We start from the raw sequence: 26,204 nt of genomic DNA, 5'->3' as shown, positions 1-26,204 counted from the left end.
TAGACTTTCTTAGTAATATTTCAACTGAATAACTTTAAAAGCATCTATACCAACATGTTACTGGACATTTGTTCCAGGAACCATTTAATGACCAACATCTATATACAGATTACTGAGGCAGTGTATATTCCCTGACATATGACGTACTACAGAAGACTAATAGCTATGATTATCAAACACACCAATCAGTTTAGGTGGCAATGGTGCTACCCAGCTGGGTGACATCAGTCCACAGGACCATCCCACCTACAGTGCTGCTGTTCTTCTACATACATACAATGAACATTGGGTTTTTTGTTGAATTTCCATGTTTGCTCTACGGGAAATTCTCATCTTTCAGTGTCTCAGAGACACAGAGGAGAACAGTACTCAAATGGCAATGTGTTCAGAAAGAACAATCTTTCATAACTGCACTCTTCTTGAGTCAGAAAATGGGGAGCACTGTAAAGTAACTGTTTAAACTAGCAATCCACATCTCAAGGGTTAAAAGAAAAATCTCACAGAAGTGACAGAAAAACAGATAACAATCAACTATTCCAGTCTGTCAAGAGCTGTGGTCAAGCTTTCATTGCTCACAGTACCAGTCTCTAGAGCTACACCACATAACTATGAGCTATTTTTTCCACATTCATTCCCTGCTAAATGCTCTGGTTTCAGACAGCTTCAACTCTTCTTTACCAAGATTTTCAACATTAATTTCCCCCCCCGGGCAGCCGGAAGCCGTTCACTCACTCTGATAAATATCAAATGACGGAGGTCAACTTTGAGCCCCAGGTGCACAAAGAATTATGTTGGCAGGATCTGTACTCTTCTCAACAAATGCTGCCACAAATCAAAATCCGAGAAACCTCTTGATCAAATGTCCTTTGATACAAAGACGCTAAGCCCAAAGAAATATCAAATGATTCAATTGTCTATATGGATGCTAACTTACTTCGTCCCATCTTTTGCATCATCAGATCACCTGACAAAAGCAGCTCCTTATAGGAAGTGGAGGATTTCTAGTTGCAAAGGTATAGTACTCCTTTATAAAGAAGCAATAGCCTTTGAGCAGCTTGGTATCTCCCTTTGAAATTTCCACTGTGAATGTGAAAATATCGAGGAGCCCTGAAAAAGCTTCTGTTCTGCCCTATGTAAGAAAAATAGCATCTAGCATCTTAGCCATATGCAGTTGTTTCTGATAAGCAAAAGGTACAGGAAAAGGCTAAACTGATTTCCTTGAAGTATGTAATTAAACACCTCAGGCAAGACTTTCACATCTATTTTGTGTGCAAAATTGAGGCGGTAGATCCAGAGTCTCCACGTCATCTGCAGTAACAGCCAGTTGGGCTTTGAACAACAGAGAGAGACAAACATATGAAGCCTTGGGTAGGAAAGGCTTTCCTCTTGTAAGGAAAAGAAACAGACTGAAGTTTCATCAAAGGACCCAGCACTTTGCAGAGGAGTGTTCTTTGGTTAACTGTTGACTGGTAGAACTGTTCTGTTCTACCAGAAACAGTGTAAAAAAAACCCCAGTAACCTCAGAGAGCTCAACATTAAAACTGCAGCGAAATGAAAAGAAACCCAGAAAATATACTCAGAAGTACAGACAGCAGTTCAGCCCACAAAACTTGTCAAAGGCCACCAAAGGAGACAGACACCTGAAATCTAAGAAATCTTTTGTGATTTTTTTCAAAATGCTTCAGAAGCAGGATAAAAGTTCCCAGAAGGAGTTGCTGGAGCTTGAGGGGCATGACAGCTCAGGAAATTGGCTTTTCACTTCTCAGTGGACAGAAGTGCCACTTCGCACAAGGACAGGGTACGGGGCTGCACAGAACGCCACCGTCTCTCTCAAGTCCCACTTACAGGGAGAGGAGGCAAATGGGAGAGAAACTTGGGAGGGAGGACAGCAATGGAATGGAAGAGGGCCTACATGTGCAGCCAGGTCTTTTAGTCTCAGATCTATTTTCTGAAGGTAAATCATGTATACTGGGAAATTAGGGACTGAAGGCAAGATGGCAGTGCACATCCTCATGGCAATTGTGTGGGATTACCCTTGACAGAACATTCCTGAAGAGCCAAGAGACATGGTAAGAAGGTATTCTTGAAGATACCACTGTCTCTTTTATGGCTCTATGTTATGATGCAATTAACTTCAATGAACTGAGTCTCCAGCTCATCCACCACTTGAAAGAAGTTAATTCGCTGCATGAGAAGAGAGCCAACGGCATGCCTTTATGCATTCTGCTAGAGGAAGTATTACTTTAAAAGTACGTATTGATACAGATAATGTGAATATAAACCAAAAAAAGCACCAAAAGGCAAACACCAATCTGTAGGTGAAATATGACTGCTGCTTCGAATAAGACTCTCAAGCAGACTACAGTACTGAGAATCAGCTGTGCTGAGTTTGGCATCTCTGTTCTTAACTTTTTCAGTCTAGACAGTCTTTTTAATAGCAAAGTGTCATTTAATGAACAGTACCAAAGCACACAAAAATTTAAAACGAGAATCTACATTTATATCCAACCATTCCTTTATGGTTGCCTAGTAAAGGAGTAGGTTTTTCAAATGCTACTACAGGTTCCTTTCTCTACTCACATAAACTGAATAGTTTCAGTTCAGTTTTCCTCCCAAAAGAGATACGCAGTCCTATAAACTGCTATAGTGTTTTGTTCTTTTCCATTTAAACCTTATATCAAGTTGGTTTTTTAATAATTAGGGGCACCGAGCAAAAAGTTAGTAAGTATAACTTTTGCCAATATTAGTGTATCGAGTTATTAGAATTTGGCTAATTATGAGGAACCAGCTCCTTCTCTACCTTCCTCTCCCCAAACCTTCTTGAGGCTTTTCCTTTCCCCCACAACAGATTCATAAAGTAAATATCCCGATGATGGAGTCAAGATACAGTAGTAGTGGATAAGATACTTGTATGTTTGTCACATCACCATCCCCAGCAGCATAACTGCATTACTGCAAAACTACCAGGAACACTACGTACAAATCAGGTTACCTCTGTACCAGAAAATCTGAATTCAAGGTGAAACATATGAAGAGGTCAGTTATGACGGAGGGAGAAAAAGAAGACCGCTTTCCAAAGAAACAGTGGGAAAAGTTGAATTATTGGACAAAGTAGATAACATAAAGGAAAACGGCTGCTCTCTAATCAGATATACGAGTATAAAACTGGGGATGAGTAAGCAAAGACTTAAAGTTAGTTTTATGTGAAAGAACAGAGCCTTCAAGAACATCCTTCTAATAAGAGAGTGAAGACATAAAAGCTAATTAGCTCCAAATTGTAACTCAGTAAGCTTACAAACAAATTTAGAAATAATGTAGCTATTGCCAACAAATGAGGGGCTTATAAGGTAACTTCAGTCTTTGTTGTGCTGCATTTTTGTTGTTGTTCTTTACATACTGTTTTAGATTACATATGTGGCTTTTTACTCCAAAATGCTCCTTTTTTCATGTGAAGTAGTATCTGAACAGATCAGTGCTACCTATCAATTACTCGTATCTAACAGCAGGAAGCAAAAGAAACCCACACCCTAAAATAACTTTCCCCCAGAATCATTTTATCTGACGAGTAAAACTGTTCATCTGGAAAAGTCCACCTATTCAGTCATGGAAAGATACAGTTATATCATTCTCATCCCTTTCTCCAAACACTAAATGATAATATCCCCCCTTAAAAAAACAGTACATTAAATTCAAATTTTTCTTTACATTGTATTTTACCCCAGAACTATCTGGATTTTGACGTTTGACTTCAAAAAGACTCCCGTATGTAGTACTTTATGCAAAGAAGAAATTCTTCTAACTATTTTCAGTACGGCGTTCACTGGTTTTCCATTTGAATTTTTAAAAATTATGTCAAAACTGAAGATTTCAAGTTAATATGGAATTTCGCAATACATTTGCAGACAGGCATCAGAGGTAAAGACCTCCCCTTCCTCCCAGTGTAATTTATTCAAATGTGTGCAGCTCGTGAAAAAGCAGGAAAAAAGTTAGGCAGAACATCACTAGCCTCTACCTGAAACAGTATTGTCCTTTGCTCAGTTCCCAGGACACTGAACTCCTACACAGTGCATTGTTTCTTACTCCTCATGGTCTCCAGGTGCATGAAGCACGTGTTCTCCTTCCACTTATCAGGAACTGAACGGAAACATCAAGTCACCAGGACCAGGCCACGTCACTCACCGAAACACACCGAGAGCCACACTGTTGCTGGCTTTTAAGTACAACTTATAGGATATTATTCTGTTTAGCATATAATTTTTCTGATTAATCAACTTCCTCATATCAGATTTTCACACTGTATAATTTTAAAAAGCTTGAAGCTGTTAAAATACTAAAAATGGGGTGTGTTAAAGCATTAAAGGGAAAAGTAATTAAATCATAAAGATAAGCTGAACTTACAGTTTGTGATGTCAGGAGGGGCATAACTATCATTCATGAACATGCTGGTGGGTTTTGCAACTTTCAGATAAACAAAGTCTGATGTGTTTTTTAAGGCAGTCACTGCTTCTTCATGAGTAACTTCTTCTAAGCAAACACTGTTCACCTAAAGATAAAAAAATAAACAAATTCTCAACACAGAAAAACGTATGTTTTCATAAGACACTCAGAGAAAGCTGTTGGAGCACTCCAGCATTGAGAGTATTTATTAGGATACATGTTGCACAGACTTAATTGGTTAGATAAAAGACGCTTTGTAGTGCTGTGAAATACAGGAAAGACAAGTCTTTCCTCAAAAAGTTATAATAAACTATTGACTGTAACATTGTAAAGAAGGCACACATGACTGGAAAACTAATGGGACAAATATGACACTCAAAAAGCCATAAGCATGCACAATCACAGCACTGACACAGTATGTCATTGCAAGCATTACATGGAAAAAAGTTTCTTCTAGTAAGAATAAATCATACATGATCTTGGCATGACATAATTAAGTTCTAGACATATTGGGACAACATTCTTACAAGAGGACAGAAATAGCAAAACTGGAGAAGATCCCAATGTGTCTGACTGATTTACACGCTAAGTAACTTTGCAGGCAACAGAATTTTTTAAACTACTGCTATTAAGGTGAAACAGTGGCACTTCAGTTTAAAAAAAAAATTAAAATAATCTTTAATAATCAGTATCTCATGGAAAGCCTTAGTAAATTGAGTTGCTGACCATCTCTTCCATATTTTGAAGAGGAAAGTAACTTCTGCAGGTAATTCCAGGCAACATGGGAAATAACATTTGTACTGCACTGAACCCAAGGGACTGAAGACACTTTCCTCTGTCTGATTTCTTTATATACTGTGTAAAAACAATTGGGCCTTGTCAATTCCATGATTTGGGGGAGGGGAAGGGGAACTCTACTGCTTAAATATAGTCTTTCCACCTGTATTTTTTAAGCTTCCTAAAAGTGTTCTAAATGTCTCTTATTGATAATTTTTTCTTTTGTAAAAACAGATTTAAACTCCTACCACTCCTGATGAGTGAAAAGTGATTTTGCAGTGCATTGGTAATCGCAGTAAAACCTAAACACAAAGTCAGAAAGTTACATTCTGCAAAATATGGGAGCTTATCTCTACATTAGTGACAAAAGCTTTGACTAAGTGAAATTTAGCTAATCAGAAGATATTATAGATGACATTTTACTCACTTCTTTCCTAACTTAATGAGAGAATGATTACAGCTACAATAAATTAAGGACATTATATTTACTATATCCATATTGCATATGCTCATTGCATCCCCAAAATAGTATTTGATATTAATCCAAAGCTACTTTACTTTCGTCGGGCAAATTTTTTAATGGATGAAGTAATACTGGACAAAGTAATCTGTGCCAAAAGTTTGATATTTCTAACAAAAATTCCTTAAAACCTTCCACATATTTTACGATATAAGCAAGTTAGCATGACATTTTCTTGTACAGGTGACAAATCATAACTCCAGAAAGCAGTCTGACATTAGAAGAAGATTTTAAAACATAAATGCAGATTTTAAAACTTAAAACCATCAAATATTAACAACATTATCATATAGCAGCTGGATCTTTGGGTTTGTGAATTTGCCTGGCATATGAAGGTGTCTATTGTGTAGCTCATAGTAAACATAACATATTCTCTCTTTTTTTCCTGCCAATTCTCATGTGAAGATTTGCTCATGTCTTGAGCTGGTTTCACAGAACTATCCATTTTAACACCAAGATCTCATTCCTAACACTTGAAAAAAAGCAGGATAGTTAAGATTAAGGGGTAACAGAGCACACATTCTGCTGTCAGAATGCTTGTACAGAAGCAGGTACTGCCTGGTAGACGTATGAAGGTGGAGCAAGTACACCTTACAAGAGTTGTGTTTACAATTCAGAAATTCATTCAGAAATTCCTGGCTCTAGCTCTTGTTTTTCTAGCTGGACAACTAAACTTCTTGATGGAATTCAAGAAAGTTGAAAGTTATTTTTACTTTGTGCACAGAAAACTCAGCTTTGAAGTACTTTAAAAAAAATGCCATTCAAAAGCATTACAAACACTGGAATCCAATATAAACAGCAGTTTCACTACAGGCTGGCCGGCCACCAGTACATGGAGTTCCTTTCCATTCTTCTTTTTTGAGTAGAGAAATAATCCCATTTTATGCTGCTTTACATTCCCATCACTCAGATCCCAGAAAGATAATAGCAGGCATCAGAAATAAACGGGCTGATTAATATGGGTTTTGCAGGAAACATTGTCCTATGGAACAGATTTCAGATTTCCTGATGAGATGGTGTTGGACACTGCAGATTTAATTTTTATCATTGATTTCCTGGCAATATACTTTCTTACCAATTTCTATAAAATAACACTCCACCAGCAGGCAGCTTAACCACAAAGTGAATCACGTCCTTACTGGGCCTAAAAGTGAATGACCATGGAAAAAAAAAAATAAAAAAAAATATGAAGCTCTTTCTTACAGCTAAAAGTTTGTCTCCAATCTGAAGTTTGCCGTCTTTATGTGCTGCCCCGCCTTCAATGATTTTGGTTACATAGATGCTGTTGTCTCCAGGTATATGCTGATTTCCTACACCACCAGCAATACTGAAACCAAGACCTGCTTGAAGATAAGATCATAACTCAAGAAACCTTTTAGCATTCATTAGATTCCAATTATTACATAAATAATAATGCTTTCTGTATTACATACACACATACATATATGTATATATAAAAATAATAGGCTCTGGTTGAAGCAACGCTGGATGCCTTTCCAAGTGAACTCTATAATTTTCCAGAAAGTTCTGGAGAAGATGTAACATTTACAGAAGTTCTGAAAATCAAGTTAAATCATGTCCTTCATGCCTTATGGAAGATACACACAGCACAGCTATAGCATCGCCACTGTTATTTAAAGAATCATATTTAAAGAACCATTGTCCAACCTTTCTCCATATAGAAACAAAATAATACTTTCTCTATATGTTTTTTCTTCTCTCAAAGATCTTTCTAGGTGATCCAATGAAATATCTTATTCCCATTTTTAAAGTACTTAAAAATTAATAAATACTGTCAGAAACACATTTGTATCATTTGAAAGAAAAACGTGCATTCTATAAGAACAGTTTCGAGACACAGGGTTGCAAATTCAGAAGCATTTGAGACGCCATTATCTTATTTTTCATTATTCTGCATTTCTTAGAACTTCATATGCAAGGTACTATTTTATTTTGAAAATAAATGCAGAAATCTATTGTGAGCTCAACCCTTCCTGTGAAACAGAAGTTTTATACTTCCTACGTACCTTTAGGGCCCTTTACAAGTTTGATTTCCACTATTTTTTCTGTGACTGGTTTTCTTCTTTTGACATACAATCGTACAATTGACCCCGCTTCTTTCAATGCTTCGACTGCTTTGCTGTGTGTCACATCACGAACATCCACCTCATTTACTCGTAGAATACAATCGTTAACCCTAGAGACAGCAACATTCACGTTCAGCTCTTGTGTTATAGCAGAGTGGACAACATCAGGAGCCTAATATTTTATCTACAATACACTAACATACATGTTAACACATTAAGATACAGAGATTTTGCTTCAAAATCATATTGATTCAAGACAATATTCTAAAATTAATTATTAGTGCCTAAAAATAAAGCAAGGATCACAAGAAAACATTTAAAGGGAATATTTTGTTCACAGCCGAAGAGGACACCATCTTCTACGCGTTTCATTTAAACGGTATTCTGAACAGCTTTGTACAAACTATCTTTTGGTTAGGGATATAAGAAAGAATTTAAAAATTCAGAAACTAGGAGGCACACAATGAGAACACGCTAGTTTTAAGCCATGATATGAACAAGTCAACCTCCATTCCTGCTTTTCACAAGCTGTTTAAGTGCTGGCTTCCACTCCATTTAACATGTTGCTGTAGTAACACTGAGCTCTCATTACACTAAGTACAATGCCTGACCCACCTGTCACCGTGTCCTGCCAGATGTACCTCTGACAATGGCCAACAAAATAAAAGGAAGCCTTGAAATAAGCTTATTAGGACTAAAAACTATAAGGCATCAGGCATTTGCACCAAAAATGACAGGGCAAGTTCTTGACAAAACAAGAGGAAAAAAAGCTGGTCCTACAGTCAGATGTGGGTTTTCTTCCACACAGTGATACAGGAGTATAATAAAGACTGTTCTGGATTAGAAAAATAATTCATTAATGTAATTTGTTATTAACTTCTAACAGTACTCTTCACAGGAAGCTGCAAATATCATTTGCTACCATCTAATAATATGCCAACACTTTCTCATTAGGAGTTAAGTAGTAGTATAAGTCCAGAATTAAATAAGAAAATGGGCTATACTGCAGGAGGAGTACTCTATTAATTGAAACAAAAAAAATGGCTTTTGAAAATGAGTATTATCTCTGAACAATTAAGACACAGAATTATACCAAGCATAAAAAGAGGGTTCTTATAAAGTTCAGTTATCTTACAGAACAGAAAATCTGCACATGGATAACTAAGAGTTACCTATCCTTCCTGTCTCGGCTTTTCCTCTCTATATTAAAATTAAGGGCTAAAGAACATGGCAAAATTGTATTTTCTGACCAGAAAAGATAAAGTTCACTTGATTTCACTTAACTGCAGATTTTATTGATTGGGAAAAAAAAAAAACAAAAACAAAAACAAATAATTGTCCACTTAAACATTTTCATTATTTAAAAAACACTTCTGTAAGAAAAACTTACTTAAAATGTAATGTAGCATGATAATAAATCTACTAGAAGTAACAGAAAGTGTTCTATCCACTGTTGGAAAATACAAGCATTTAGCAACCCAACACAGAAAGTCATCATACCGTAATCTTCCATCCTGAGCAGCTGCTCCCCCGGCTATAATTTTTGTAATGAAAATACTTGAATCATCCCCAATATGTGGGTTGTCCGTACCACCTGCAATGCTAAAGCCAAGTCCTGAATTTCCCTAAAGGTAGAAGGGGAAAAAAAAAAAAATTGCATTTCCTTTTTCAGTGAAAGATATTCTAATATATTTATCTGATTCAATATAGAACCAAATCTATGCAATTTTCACTGATAAAAAAATATTAAAAGACACTTTAAGCAGTATACTGCATATAATGATAGGCAAGATGTAATTATACTTATTTTCACAGGAGTATGTAAGTTACTGTGTAACTGTAAAAGATACGGTTCCAACCCCACAGGTTTCTCACTGTGGTGAACTTGATAAATTAGGTAAAAGCTTCCCTCTCTAGTAAGCTAGATCTTTGAGATTATTCACACGAATATTTACTCCTCATTAAATTATTAGTGACAAATTATTTTTCCCAGAAGTCCCCAAGTAATTTGTGTCACATGGAATATCTCCTCTCACATGCAGAGATTTAGACTGACATTTTCTCTTCAAAGGTTGCCTGCCTTTACTATCAACCACAAGGACTCTTCACCCTCTCGGTACCCACCAGAACTGCACAGTGCAGCTCAAGGGAACTGAGAAAGATCTCTACATCAGACACCTAACAAAGCAATGCATATATTACAAGGTGTAACTTACAATCTCAACTAGAAGCTTGAGTATCGCTATGAAACTTCATGTTATAAAGAAAAGCCTATCACAAGTGGCACTATAGGAAGTGAAATCATAATTTGTGTTATTACTCTTTACAAGTCTAGATCATAACATTAAATGCAGTATGTCTCAGGGAGATGCTTCCCCCATTTTACTTTTAATGGTCAAGAATATTAACAAAACCTTCTATTTCTGCCCCAGCAACTGGGTGTATGTTTTTTCTTTAGGTTAAACAATCCACCTAAAGAAAAAACAGTAAGGATTGCTTTGGGTTGTCATTTAGCAGTATCAAGACGTTAATTTTTCATATTAAAGTTTCATAAATTCCATCTAAAACAGAGTACAGAAAGACATTTAACATGTTACCCTTTCAAGAGTAATTTCTTCATACTCATAATCTGCATCTGTGCCATTGACCTATAAAGAAAGAGAAGAGACTTACAGAGAATTTTACACTTTATACAACACGGTTTGCTCTGCTGAGAGTCCACTCCCATCAAATCTCAGCTGACTCACAGTAACCACTGAGCTCAGAGGGGACGTGTGATTTTTCACACCGCTCCACACATGAATCAGACACTCTTTTTGTATGAGCTTAAAAGTTAAAATTCCAGAGAGCAGACTGCTCTACACAGATACTGTAGAGCACAGGCCCTCTGCTTCTGACTGACAGGATCTTGAGATCCTCAGGTGTTCCTTAGGCCATACAGCAAGTTGAAAGTGAGAAAAAAGGAAGGGGTCATGGGGTAGAGAAGAAATTGTATAAAATAACAGAGCAGTATTTTCAAACTGTTGTTCCTCACAGATCAGAAAAAAATAAGACTGATGCTTTATACCATTTCTCACTAAAAACGGGTAAGACCCTTCTAAAGCAGCATTTAACAACTGTTAAACAGTTAACAAACTGTTAAACAACAACAATATTACTATTTATCATGTTACATATGTACTAAATATCAACAAATTAATCAGAAGAGTTTAGAAGAATATTTTATAAAATTAGATGAAAAATCCAAATAGTAGAAGTAAGCCTTGTCGTCCCCAAATTAGAAAGGACACCCACATTGTTTGCTGCCTACAGAACTAGGACAAAATCAAATAACAGAAGTAACAAATATATAAATTAAATGTAAACAGTTAAATATAAGATTCTTAACCATACTTATAGAAAAGTAACATTAAGATTTTTTTTTCAATTACTAAGTTATCTTGAAATTCGAATTCTTTCCTCCACAGATACCTACAACAGCATATACAGGCAATTCCCTATTTTCAAACCTTTTAGGATGAAATATTTTAGGATGAAAGATAAAAAATAACATTTATACTATAATTTTTACAAAGTGTCTTGTCTATTCTTAAGATATTCTGTATCTGGTAGTCTTTTGTCCTCTTATAACATACTATTCAAGATGTATATATGTATAGAAGAAAGCATTTTAAAATCTGTACAGTTTTCTAAGAAAGCATTAAAAAGGGACTTGAATTCACCCAAACAAAATTAAGATCACATCTACATAATTTGCTTATAATATGTTTATTTAACATGTTTAAAAGCTCCAAAAGCTGGAGATACCACAACTTCCATAGGTTGCCTAGCATCAAGCTCATTTATCCCTTGCTACAGTTTTCCCTCAATCTCTAATTATATCTCCCCTTAAAACAACAGAATCCATGTACATTCCAGACATCACAGGTTACTATCTTTCTCTTTGTATGGTACCTCAAAAATGGTATGTACTTAGTAGTTTGTGCAGTGGAAAAGATACTGTGGGTTTAACACGTGATATTTCTCCATTAAAAAGAGAAGAGGTCTTGACCTTCTGAATACATGAAACTGTATCTATTACCACACCAACACAAAAGAAGCCACTGTGATCAAGAAGTTTTTATGCTGGCTTAGTCCTTGAGCTATTATCTGCAAGAATGACAACATGTGCTAACTGAACCAGTCAGCTCGTATTACAGTACCTCGGAAATGGTTCATGATAACTGATCAGTATGTGGCCTTTTTTTTTTTTTTTTAAATAAATAACAAGAGCCATTAATCATTCCCCTATTCATTATCACTAGGCAAAACAAAACCAATCTTAATATATTTAAGCAGTCTCATTTATTTCCATGTACAAAACTCTAATCCAATTTTAAAATACCATCCAGATAAACAGGAGCAAACAAAACCTCCACCATTTTTATCTTTTGCTTTAGCTCAGTTCTATAGTCTCTTTAATTTACCTTTGAATTGATTTTATCTAACAAAACAATCATTAGCAGACAAGAGGAAGGATAGTCAAATGATAAATATCACTGTCCTTTTCTACCTTTTGCAAGTTTTGAAATGGTATCAGATGCACAAAGCCAAAAGCTTTATTTGCAGGGGCTTCCCCTGGATGAAGATGTTCTATGCAAATGTTGTAATTATGCCACAGCAATCTTCTTTGAATCTGAAAACTGCAGTACAGCCAAAAGGCTCTAATCAAATTCTGCTGTACTGAAGTTAATTTCTCTGGTATGGTTAATCTTTTCACTTTGCCACAAATTTGAGTTGTGTTTTTACTTCCTTAGGCTTTTACAAAGAATAATAATCTTTAAAAAAATAATGTTTCTTGGTGTTTTTTTCCCAACCCAGTTTAAGTTCTAAGAGGGAGTACTTCCTCAGCAGCTTTATGATTCAGATAACGAGAGCCACGTTGTTGATGACTTCCTATATTCATATTTTGCTTTTTTCTTCTTTCAATAGAAAAAGCTTTATTAGTTAAGTTTTTTGTAGATTCATGATGCACTTACCTTAAGTATGATTTTACATTACTTATTGCTTAAGAATTCCATTAGCTACTCAGGAACCTTGAAGGATATTCCTTTACTCAACCTCCTATGCTTACAAAGTAGGTTAGATTACAGAGGGTTATGAGCTTGTTTGCTTTACATTCACCGCAAACTAATAATCTAGATAGCTTATAATTTTGAGTGCCAGTTTGTTCTGTTCAATGCTATTTCCTCTTCCTATTTCTACTGTCTATTGTCCTCCAACGTACCTCTATCAGACGGGGCCTCCTAAAACATTAATACGTATTTAATAATCATTTTTACTTTGGTTTAGTTGGTGTGTGCAGGAAGACACCTCACCTTCAGTATGCTCTTCTAAACCGTATATTTTCTAAACCGTCACATCAATAAGAGCCACACACTACAGGCTACTGCTGTAATCTTTTAGTCAGAAGCATCATTAACGCACTTGAGGCTCGCTTTTGAGCCAATTATGTCATTGTACTAATCTTTTGTCTTCTGCTTAAACTGTTAATTCACACTTTTGTCTGCACTGAGCTATTACAGCTCCTTTCTAGCAATGTTGTTAAGTTATGAATGCTTTTGCTAATACCAGTACCTAGAATAAACACAAAAAAAGAAATCAGTACAGCCATTAACACTGTATAGAAAAACAACAAGCCAGTAGGATATTACTAACTGGAGGAGGAGGATGCAGACCTGAAACCTATGCCAAACTAACTTACATTCCAAAGTCTCTGAAGTGTCTATCCGCCAGTGGTGTTCATAGCACAAAACACACTGTCAAACACAAATTTTAGCCTCCACGTTTCAAACAGAACAAACACACTTTTATGAATGTTCAGAGCACTAAAATCTTAAGATTTAGAAGTTTAGAACCTTCAGATTAAGAAGTGCTTTTATAAGAAGTGCAACTGAAATGGGACATTAAATATTGAAGCAGCTGCCTGCACAGTTGAAGAAACAGATTGTTCTCTGAAGTTCCAGAGGTTCAGCATTCAAACAACTGTGTTTTGCGGTGTCACGCACTAGTACTCACACAGAACCCTCCACCTGCAATATATAATATACAACTTTTTTTTTTTTTTTCATATAAAACAGCTATTTAAGGACTTCAAATAACCATCAAGACAGCTGAGGAAATCATGCACCATCAGAGAGATGAAATAGGCTTTATTAATCATTAACAACAGACCTACACAACTACATACTGAAAACATTAACGGAAGATATAATTGAAAGCAAATGTAGGCTTACGTATGTTGGAGTCTCCAAAGAATCTGTATTCACCAGCACTGGGGGGGGATTTGCCTTTAACAAAACAATAAAAAAAAATTATACCGCATAAGAGAAAATAATGCTAATTATACAACATTTAATTTGCTGTGTTTCTCAAAGTCTCTTGAAAGGTAGTCTCACCTTCAGAATCTCAAAAATGCATCTTTTGAAAGACTTGTTTCTACCCTGAACACAAAGTGCTTTCATAGCACAAAATCACACTCTTCCAAAACTCTGAGTTCATACTTTATATACAACTTCTGTCATTTCTTATTTTTCAAATGAAAAACGGAATCATGCTATCATTTGATGTCAGCTACCCTAGTAATTTGTGATACAACATCCAGAAGCTTCTTTACCAGCCCATATCTTAAAACCAAATTTTTGTGCATTTGATTCCTCTTTCTTCCAAGAAAAATGAAGTGTGCAGATATATCCCAGACTCCAAATACTGCTGATGTATTAACTTCACTGGGACCTACAAACTCAATGGCACAAAACAATCTGCTTACCGCTTTAATGAAGCTAAGATTTTTCATACGTATAAAAATCAGCTGTCTTTAAAACTTTCTCTTTTTTTAATGATTTTTTAAAAAAAAATCTCTTACATGTGTGGCAATAAATTTAGGGACAGTTTAACAGGCGGCAATAGAAGCTAGTATTACACTCATTCAAAGACAAGCTTAAGATCTACAAAACCATGACAAATTAGCCTACTCATATACTGCATTTTAGTTTCATTACCATGACAACAACATACTTCTGAAGAATTCAGGATTTTTAAAAGCCTCCAAAAGCTAGGAAGTAAGCAATGACTCAGAAGTTCCTTACAAAAGATTGACATGAATAATCTACCATCGCTAAACAAGAGTCATCAACCTGTTTTCAGGTTGCTGTCAGAAATTAGGCCTGTAACATTTAATAAGTATTAAAATCAAGTGGTATCTACGCATGTTAACAGAGTAAACTATTTTTAAAAAGGGAAACAAAAAGGATGACACTTGTGACTGTCAAGATGCCATCAAATACCTTTCTCACCCAGCAATCAATTCTCTCAGTAGAAGCATGGGCATACTTTATGCAGTACAGAAATCAAATGCTAGTTACTAGTGTCATGATAAGAATCTCTGCCAAAACATTGCTATCTCTCACAACCATTTGCTGCTATTAAGTTACATTCCAATTTCTGCTTCTTATTCAAGTGCAAATTCTCTTCAAATGAGATTAAATTAAAAATAAGATCCTGTATTAAAATACCAATCAATTCAATTATGCATCACCATCCCTGTAAGAGCTTTACAATTAACATAATTAAGAAAAACAAAAGAATACACTGCATTAAGAAGAACTTGACTGAATATGAGGCATTAGAAGTCTAATATCCACTGGATCTACAAGAGACGAGCACACATCCCTTTCTTCTATATTTGCATATCACCTATGAAAAGATTTTTAATTTATAAATAGAAAATAAAACAAGGACTCATTTTGAAAGTTCAGTCACATTCTTTACATTTCATTCAATTTGGGAATTTATTTTTATTTAATATTAGGATTCTACAACATTAAAGTATATTCAACAAAAGGAGTGCCAGTGAAAGCTGGCTTCCCATGGATCTTTTTCTTGAGGCTGACAAGCGTTCTTCTTTTAATGTCTTAAAAAAAAGAGGAGGGAAACTAGCTAAAAGCAAATTGCTATTAGTAGGTGAGGTTTCTATGTGAACAGTATGTTTGAGACACAAACTAGCCAACAGATACAAAACACCTTCCGAAAGTTAAGTGATTGTTCCTAACACTCCTTCTGCATTTATCTCAATTTTCCATCAAGAAGCAATAATTTACCATCATTTCCAAGCAGGAAGGAGAAAAGCTTTGTGCCAGGCAATCCAAAGGTACCCTGGACACTGCAAAGACACAGGGCAACATCTATATCAAAGCATCAAATGTTTCTGGAAGGAAGACCTGGTATTTCAGTTACACAAGAGCTCTCCAAATTACCTAACACTTTCAAACTTCTGTGCCAGGCCTTGTTCAAATATTTAAGAGCCGTTTGACAAGTTTGTTTACAAGCAGACTAAGGACTTGCCTAAGGGGTGAAGTGACTAACAAAACAGAAAGACATATCTATTGCACAAAAACGCATCTGCCAAATCCTAAGGTGATTAAAACTTTCTGTGGTATTTTCGAATTGCTTAGAATCACGAATGATGCAGAATTATACAGCTAACTCCTGCAGACATTTGTAAGCACTCATTTTCTGTGACTGCCATTGATGTGACAGTGTTAATGTCCACTGATGCTGGTTTACAAGCAGAAGAGTAAGAATGGTGTGGTCTCTGCTTTTGTCTGCGGACAGCAGCAGTTCACTGCCTGCACTAGTCTGTCTGCTCAAACCCTAACGTGGGCAAAATCCCTCTGTAAGGGGGGAATAGTTCTGAAACGAATCAAGTCTCTGGTCTGCCCGGTCCCAAGAGTACAGGTGAAAAACTCATGTAAACTTACATCCACTAGAAATTGCACTATAAAACCACCAACTGTAAAAATTTTTGATAATTATTGGATTATGTAAAATTTAACAATGTAGCAGAGATAAAAAAAAATATCACCACCTATTGCAAGTTTAGCTGTGTAGCTCGAAAGCAGATCGTAAGGAAAAAAATACTGACCTGTATACTACAAAAATATCCCAGTAATATTCTGGATAGCTTATTTCCTTTTAAAGTTAATAAATATCTGTCACCAAACCATTCTAAAGAGTGATCCATCTTTTCAGAAGGTATGCACCCATCATTTGAGATTTGTGCACTGAAAGTTACAGTAAAGTTACAAAAAATAAAAGCAAAATGCCATTCAACACACAAAAATATAACTGCTACCGATCCTAAATTATTCCATAGCTTGTCATGCTGTGGTCATGTATTCCAAGTTATATGCAAAATATTAGCGTTAACTCATGTTTACTGCTTTCACTTGTCTTGACAGGGTTTATTTTCCTTGTGTGTTGACATTATGTGACCTAAAGGATGAAGGTCCAGGAGGGAAGCACATTCCATGAGTCAAATACGTTAGGAATATTGGGGTAAAAAACCCTTTTGTATTCTAAATGCCCCCAAGCACACCAATACCAACAGATGACCAGAGAACAGAGGAAATGTCGTGCAAGCACTATCAATGAAAGGCATATATTAAGTATATGTGATGATACAACATTTTTCTATAAGTAAATAAATCAAGCAATAACGCTTTAGTAAGGGTGAAATGGCTCTAAAATTATTACGTGAGAACACAAAATATCCTGTTGCTTCTTTCTATTCTTTTGGGGTTTCTTTCTTTAGCTATTGCACAGCTAATATACTTACTTATGAAAACACAGATATTTTAAATGGACTAAAACCTGCTATAAATCAAACAAAAATTAAGATGAAGCTCTGTTGTATTACTAATTCAGCTCTTTCACAGTTCAGCTTAAACCTGTGTGCAAGAGTACCAAAACATGAATTTAAGCAAAGCAATGAAATAAACAGAATAAATAAAAGTTGAACAAATTTAACAAAAAAGAATAAAAACCTGTGGTATGATGGATGGGATGACAGTGGTCTCGGCAGGGACTGGTGGGACAGGGATCACAGGGACAATGGGAGGAGAGGAAGAAACAGCTTCTGTGGGCTAAAAATCACCAACAAAATGTCAAAAATAATGAAAACTAGAAAAACATTTTAAAACAAACAAGATCCAAATTTAGCAGCTTAAAAAAAAAAATAATTCTGAAACAGCATATGGCTTTGGAGACTATAACCACAACTGAAGACAACCTACCACCTCTAACTGTGCTGCATACAGTGGTGCATCCCCAGCAACACATTCACGTCAGAGAACCCAGAGCAGTAAGACACATCCATGTTGCTTGTTCATACCAGGTTACTCACCTTGCAGCACAGGGCTACAGGGCTTTGGGGTCCAACAGAAAACCTGTTCATATCAATGGACAGAACTCAGGCTTTTTGTGGGCTGGTTTCACAACAGAAGCCTTTCCCCGTTATTACAACAGTGTGCAAAAGCAGCGAAACAGTGGCTAAATTGATAGCACTGAACAAAGTTAATATTCTTTTTTGATAAAGGGGAAAAAACAGAAGTATATTAAGGTTGCTAAACCGCAAAAAAAATTGAAGAAAATGTTTTAGTCTACTGGGTAGAAGATCCTAAAACAGATTGCCTCTCAAAGATCTTCATATAGGTTTACCACACCCCTTCAGAAAAGCAGAATTTTGGTGTTAGGAATTTTCATAAAAATAATAACCAGGAAAGCTACTGACACTTGAGCTGCAAAGGAACAAGATTACAAATAGCATTTTGAGCAAAACATTGACTCAAATCATTTTGAGATGTTAACATACTGGTTGTCAACAAGCTGTCAGCAACATAAACTACTGGCAAATATCATCAAAATTACAAGCTGAACAGCGGATCAAAGCTCTTGCAACTTATTTGTTCCAAGACATTCTTGTAATCTTTAAATATAACGAAGCATAATTCAAAATACTAAATCCCGAAAATGAACCAAAAGCCCAGAAGATAAAAGTATTAAACGTATTTTTAAAGTTTGAGATATATTAAAACACTGACATACACCAGTAGCACACACCATATTAAAGATTAAAAGCAAATATTAAAGAAACTTGGAGCAGCCTAAGAGTAGCAACCCTTATTAAATGTACATATGGTATTTCTACAGATTTTTTTCAGCTCAAAGTCAATCTACCCAAAATGAACAGCTGGTGAAAAATGTTGCAGTTATTGATTTAAGAACAAGGTACCTTTGATAACTTGAAAGATTTATTAATAATGTCATTTAAACATCCTTACATGTATGGACAACAGCACAATCTTTTAAGTGTTAAAAACGGGGGTGGGGAAGAATCGAAATTGGTCGAGAAAAATGGTAATATACATTTTGCAAAGGATGCGGGAAATGCAAAAAACCTCCAGTTACTGGAAGAATGATGCAACCTTTAGAGGACAGATTAAATTTAATAGCTTGAGTGATCACTCAGCCCTACATATGCAAAAAATAAGCCACCCCTTCAAGTCTGCTTTGTTCCAAAGTAAGCAGCTTCCCATGTATGCATGCAGTAAAAAAAATCCTGTTAACCAAAATTTCAGATATACACATATTGCATATCAAAACATAACACAACGCTAAGGCTGACAAGCTGACCATCAGCAGGTCATAACAGTTCCAGCTTTACCATTACAACTCCTGTAATAAGAGAAGGTTAAAAACAAATCGAAGTTATTCTTAGATACTGACCACACTCCCCTGCCCTTTGACTTTACAAAATAACCGACAGAGTGAGTTCATTTCCTTATGGACCAAACAATCCACATCCCACTCTGCACCAAATACCAGCTTTATTTTCCTGCTTTCTTTTCTCTGTTCTTAACTCCCTTCTCTCTCTGGGCTTCTCATTCCCAAACACTTCAAGAACTCTCCCAACCAGTTCCAATTTTTACCATTATTTCTAAACTGATATTGTTCAAGATCTTTTAATTCTTTCAGGTTCCAGTCTAATAAGCCATCAACTACTGCCATTGTATTTTCTCTTTGTGCTGATAGTTTAATATCCACTGACTCTTATAAGCCACTCCCTGACTCCAAGCGTCCTGTTGAGTCTCCTCCACCATAACGTGGGTGAGAAGAGAGGTGACAAGACTGGCAACCACTTTCAAGGATGTGCAAATCCAAGTGAAGGTAAGACTGTCTTCACTAAAACATGTCATGAAATGCAGCTGTGTAGGCACTAAGGCTACCACAAGGAAGGACAATGCAAAAAATTCAAAGATTCCTAATCATCACTGCAAGATGACCTGGAACATCACTATAATAGAAGAATGCTGATTTTATTTTAGTATGGCACATAGTCAGTCTAAAATTACTATATGATACAGGTATCTGTGAGAGCAGCTGAACAGGCTCCAATAGCTCAGAGTATCGCTTCCCAGGAATTTTCAACAAACGTTAGTAACTTTTAGGAATTCTCCAAATTAATACACTAAAGTATTCTGAAAAACAAAAAACTTTTCCTCAAGATGACTTTAAATAATTATGTTTCCAACTACAATCATTAGTAATTCCAGTTTAAATGAATGCAAACGTATTTAAACTACAAAGACAGCAACAGGCCAATTAAAAACCTTGTTTTGAATATATATGAAGTATAGCACACAAGTCTGATAGACTATTATATATAGGAATGCATGACTGACTTAAACAGTAACTCACTAACAGAGTCAGTCAGCCTAAATAAATGTGTTAACACCTACCATGAAAAGCCATTCTGTTAAAACAGTACAATAAATCTCAAGCAATTCTTTTTTAAAGTATAAGGATAGACCTTCTAATATTTCTAAACAAAAATAATCATTTAATTTTAATGGTATGTTTAAAAAAGCTAAGATAATACTTTTAAGTGACCAGTTAGAAGGAGTGCCTCCAAATCTAAGTCCAGATGTTGTGAAAAGGAAGAGCAGACCCATTTTCTCATGTTCAACCAACACACACAATGCCTGTGAGGAAACACCAACTAATCTGAAATTATCAAAGCACCATACGCATCCCGAAGCAGATCAACTGAATCATCAAATTCCACAATGCTGCTGTTTGCCATATACTAAAAGACATATTTTGGAGGACAAAAATCAAACAAACCAGACTTTCCTCACTTTCAAGAAATTACTATAAAAACCTACACTGTATACAGTGCAACAATCTTAATGGGAAAACACTGAAGTATTTCTTTGCCACCCCAACTTCAATTATTACTACTTTGATTTTAAGCGATAAAATACAAAAGAAAATTAAGTAACATTAAGTCTCTAGAAATAGCAGGGATAAAGCTACAGGAAGAAAAAGTAACATATTTTCTACAGTTTACACCAAACCCACACATTTATAAATACCTAGTGCAATACATACCTTCTCTAAAGAACAATTAGAACACGAGCCATCAGACACCCAACCACTAGCAGCAGCTTTTACTTTTGCTGTGCTTTTTGTAGGACTCTTTTTTACACTGTCACGTAGGTTTATAAATTTTCCTCTGTGTTTGGAAGACACTGGCAATGTGGATGAACTAAAAGATGTATGAATGCTCAGTGCCCGCTGCTGTTGCCGGAAAGGCTGCTTTGGCTGCATATGAAGATTTTGACGTATTTCCATTCTTGGGCTCCTTGTTAAATCAGTGAGCTTTAACGTTCCCATTTCACCATCATCTGTAGCACCACAGTACTTGTAGTCGTGACAGTAAGTAGTCATGAAACTAGCAACACAAACAGTCCTTTTTGCCAAAAAAAAAAAAAAACGGAGGGAAAATAAACAAAAATATTGCTTCCTAAGAAAATTCAAAATATGATTGCTTTCTAGATTATGGTCATAGGAAGAAACACAAAATGCTGTTTTAGCTAGTACTGCATGTTGTGTACTCTCTCGCTCTATTTAAAGAGCACGATTGAACCACCACACGACAGTCAATTTGCTGGGCATAAATAATCAATGCAATGCACAAATTATTGAATAGATGGCAAAAATCACCTGACTTTATTCAAAAGAAGCTACGAAAGGTTATTTTCTTTCTTCCATAAGCTCCTACCATCCCTAAACTTTGTTATATATTACCACTTCGAAACTTCTCCAGGGTTTAAATCTAGAAAATTTTAAAATACACCAATTCCTTTGCTTTTCTGAACACTTTAGATGGGCGCTGAAAACTAATGAATTTGGAGAAGTTTATGATAAAAGTACATGATTTGTGTATGGACAGATACATTTTACAAGATTCAACCATTAAACATCCATCAAAGAAAACAAATTTGTTCAGACCATAACGAGAATTACTTTGTTATAATAATCTTAAGAGTTGCATTTCCGTGAAATATGGAAATATGAAAATGTGCACATTTCCATGTGCACAATCTTAAGGTGCACACTATTATTAAAAGCTAAAAAAAAAAATAAATTAAGACCTTTAAATGAACCTGAGTTCTTTATTATTTTATTCATTGTTTTTAATGTAACCAATGCATGATTTCTATATTATGTTTTTACCCCAATACTCAAAACAAAAAAAGCTCTAAAACAACTCCTACACGCTTCCAGCTAAATAGACACACCTCTGTTCCTGGCCTCACAGAAGGAAGGAGTAGGCTCAAGTCTTTTCAACAGCGGACACACAACCAGCATTTGCACAGCTCTGGACCAGCCACAGCACACACCATCTGCCTCTTGCCCCACGGGTCTGTTCTAGGAATATGCCATGAATCTGAATATCTGGCCCTGGGTATGATAAGAATGGAGGACACCAGCCCATAGGAAACAAAGCTTGGTTAGGTCAGCTGTTCTGTATTTGGATAAGATGGAGAGATTTCGTCAGTTCATAGGATTACAACATGGTTATTCTCCCTCCCACTGTACACTTTCCTACAGCAAATCTGAATATTTAATTAACATGAGTCAGCATAATTTTTACACACAGAATAAAAACCTAGAAATACAAACCTAAGTACAAACATTTCCAGTTATTTATAGCACAGATATTAAGAGATAAATAGGAACTGACAGATGCTCCTCTAATCACGAAGAGCTGCCATGTCTCATCTACCCAGAATGGATGTAATCAAGAGCTGCATAACATATCATTAATGCAATATTTATAAATGCAGAGACAGAAAGGTTTCTGGCCAGTGACAGGAAGCTGGAAATGGTCATAGAAACATTCACAGACTTGCACATGTGTGTGGTAGATACATCTTCTGCCTTTGAAGACTCAGGGAGCTGGAAGACTGTGCCCCACTAATACATGTGGGCAGAGGCATCCCGGTTGTTCTGTTTTGGACAACTCAAGAATCTCTAGATTTTGTTATTGAGGGGCAAAGGGAGAGAGGAAGATAAGCACGTTATGAATGTTCAAAACAAACACATCACAACTAACTTTTTCTCCTTCGAGAAATTTCCACAAATTCATTAATACTGAGCAACTCTGAGGCACGTTCCCCAGCCTGCAGGATTATGCAGATGGAGGCCAGTCTTCTGTAGAAGCCTCTGTATCAGTATCCTTTTTGGCAACAGTGTCCCAAATGGCTGCTTCTGTAGACCACAAACAAACATTTTTTTTCCAGAGATGGTATCAAGACTGTGTGAGGTTTCCAGGCTGCAGTCATACCACACATTTTACTTCTGTATCAGTACCCTCTTATTTTCTACCCAGCATGACACTGTCTAATTACCAACATGTAAAAAGGAAGAAGTTTGAGGTATAAGACTTTTCTCTTGCGTACATAATAAATCCCAAAACACATGATACAGATTCAAGAAGAACATCTTATTCCTGGAGGTACCAATTTTGTTGAAAACACGTAGACCAAATAGTCTCTTGATTAAAAAGAGAATCAGCCTTGAAGCACGCCAAGTGAGAAAATGAGGGCAAGGGGAGGAGATGCTGGATATCATGTTCTTGGAAACCCAGTTGTCTGGCTTCCTATACTCTCCAAAAAAGAAAGAGGAAAACACAAGGCAAAAGATGAGACAAAGGAATTCACATCTCCAGTGAGCTTTCAGACGTGACTTCAGTAGCACAAGAATGAAGATGATGTAGCAGATAACTGATAACGACACAGGTTTTTTTTCCTGGAAGTCCTTGTGCCTTTGGTCCCTGAGACGGTATCAATAAGATATCAATAATTAAAAGAAAAGAAAAACTTGAAGGTACTTGTAGTTCCGAGAGCGATAGTCCAAGCATCAAAATACAGCCAAGAAAGAGGAGGAACAGGTAGAACACCTAACTCGGCCAGGGCTGCACGGTGTGCCAGGGCAATCTCCAGAGAAAAAGCTTAGACTGCATTGAAATTCAGTGCTATGCAAGTATGGGAAGTGAATATAGCACCTTGGTCAAAAAACATGGGACGAAGAGGAAAGCAATATATAATCAAAGCGTAGTAAGGTTCATCTAGAACAATGGTGGTTTAAACAAAATGAAAACAGACAATAAAAAAAAAGGAAAAAAAAATACAGAGAAGGCAAAATGAATGATAGGGAAAGAGATTAATCAGACATTTGAGAGTCAGAGGGATCATTCTGCTGAAGTACATTCACACGTTTGAGGGAAGGCAGAGTCTGCCTCACAGTCGTACTGGTAGAAAAAGATGTGGCAAAGCAGTGGGACATTTGCATAATTCAAAGCAAGAAAAAGCAGTTCTGTATCTAAATCTGCACAGGTTTGGCAAATCGTCTTTTGACTGCAGAAAGCCTGAACTCCCAGTGTTCTCTGCAGACCGTATTAATTACTAGCATGGACTGCTCCACTCTAATATCAAGTGCTAAGTGATTTTTCATAACCAGAGGGGATTCAGGATCAGGTTGTGCTTTCATATTACACACAAACTCTGAACAATTTGTTGCTAACACAAAGCTGAATCATCAATATTTCATTCTTTTAAATTACTACATTGAATGTGCAGTGCATACTTCTTTGCAGCCAGGAATATTTTTACAAGTAATGTTTCTTCAAGAATCATTTTTTGCACATTCTATAACACCCTCTCAATAGCTGGATAACAACAATACCCACGGAAAGGGAAAACTGTAATAATATTTGACCAGCATTGTCTACTGCAAAGGTCTTTTTCAAAGCTTCAATAACCAACTTCACTTCAAAAAGCAATTCTAACAGCTGGGAGAATCCTCCCAAAATAATTTTATATTTCACCCCTTCCATTGCCTTCAAGCAGATACCACAAAATCAGCAACTTTTGTTTAAATGACTCAACTGATGAAAACAGGCCCACATTCATTACATCTTCTTGAAAGTAGGCAATAAAGTATCTTCCAAAGCGAACAAAACTTTAAAAGTGGTAGGAAGAAACAATTTTGATTCAATACAGAGTGACAAAGCTGAAGACAAATGGCGTATTTTCTTGCTAGGGATATATAATTTAAGGTCTGGCAGTGTAGTTCTATACCTTTTCTCTGAACTACATCCTAGAATGCCACAGGACATTTCACTAGTGAAGGCTGCCATTTTAAGAACTTTGCATTCGTCTTCCTCAAAATCACAAGAGTCAATACTCATCTAAGCACATCTTCAGGGATTTATAGGCTGTTTAGTGGGGTCTAACGGTGGTAAGAATAAAGCACAACTACCATTCATCCTCAGTCATAATCCATAGTAGCTGTACACTGCCCAGAGCATCTAAATCTGAGCACACAGCTAGCACTAACATTGATGCACCGTCTCTGCCATAATCCTCCCTAAATCAGTGCCATCCTGTGGCCTGGACAGGTCCTTAGTACCGCAGTCAGTGACTCGAGATGTTAAGCAATAAATTTAAGACACGCATATTTTTCCTGAGCATATTTCTCCAAGACTTTAAACAAAATGTAGCATCAAGAGGATCTCGAAATAAAACATACCACAAGTATTTCCCTACTGCCGAAACAAAGTTTCACGGAAATCAAATACAAAATTATCCAGTTTCACAAGAGCAAACAATGTGTAGAACTGTTTGAACATAAGCAATCATTCAAGTATTGACTTGAAATTCCAAACAATGTTCATATCTCACAACAGCATATAACACAATCAGACATGCTAATATGCTGCATGTATCTGAATTTTGAGAACTGCAAAGACACAAGATTCAGTCCTACCCAGGCGTGAGTACCGCCATCGTTGATAAGGTAGTCTAGAGGGTAAAATATGACAAATACAGAGAATGGGAAGCAGAACCACCATAAATAGAGTACCATTAATACAAGTATGACTCAAGATTTTCCCTCTCTACAGGTTTATTATTTCTTTCATGTAAGAAAGGTTCTCCTTTATCAACAGACCATTACTTTGCTTATTAAAGTATTTACGCACTTAAATATGCGCTATCACCCAATGAACTCAAACTCACTTGTCCAACTTGCTCAGCATGTTAGTCCACAGAATCACAGAATACAGACACCATATCTGACTATTTCATACACAGTGGCTAAAAACCAAATTCTTTAAAATACATGCACCTGTTTCAGCTTTCTAACCACTCATGCTT

The 26,204-nt window shown here is 36.2% G+C and overlaps 1 protein-coding gene across 18 annotated transcripts in view; it reads right to left on the bottom strand.

Moving 5' to 3' along the window:
- Nucleotides 1-26,204, bottom strand: part of DLG1 (discs large MAGUK scaffold protein 1) — a 157,707-nt gene that overhangs the window by 45,398 nt on the left and 86,105 nt on the right. For 7 of the 18 annotated variants that reach the window (XM_074153278.1, XM_074153280.1, XM_074153281.1 and 4 more), the window contains 7 exons: nt 17,685-17,783; nt 14,097-14,150; nt 10,419-10,469; nt 9,322-9,446; nt 7,762-7,931; nt 6,938-7,074; nt 4,399-4,543 (listed from right to left, as the gene is read on the bottom strand). In XM_074153278.1, coding sequence (XP_074009379.1) covers nt 4,399-4,543; nt 6,938-7,074; nt 7,762-7,931; nt 9,322-9,446; nt 10,419-10,469; nt 14,097-14,150; nt 17,685-17,783 — 781 coding nt within the window. Of the gene's footprint in view, nt 1-4,398; nt 4,544-6,937; nt 7,078-7,761; nt 7,932-9,321; nt 9,447-10,418; nt 10,470-14,096; nt 14,151-17,684; nt 17,784-26,204 lie in introns of all 18 variants that reach the window. The other 11 variants (XM_074153284.1, XM_074153285.1, XM_074153286.1 and 8 more) reach the window with 3 other exon arrangements.

This window comes from Numenius arquata, chromosome 9 (genome assembly GCF_964106895.1).
Source record: "Numenius arquata chromosome 9, bNumArq3.hap1.1, whole genome shotgun sequence".
Lineage (NCBI taxonomy): Eukaryota > Metazoa > Chordata > Aves > Charadriiformes > Scolopacidae > Numenius > Numenius arquata.
The sequence above is the reverse complement of the archived record's forward strand: the minus strand, read 5'-3'. Positions and strand labels throughout refer to the sequence as shown.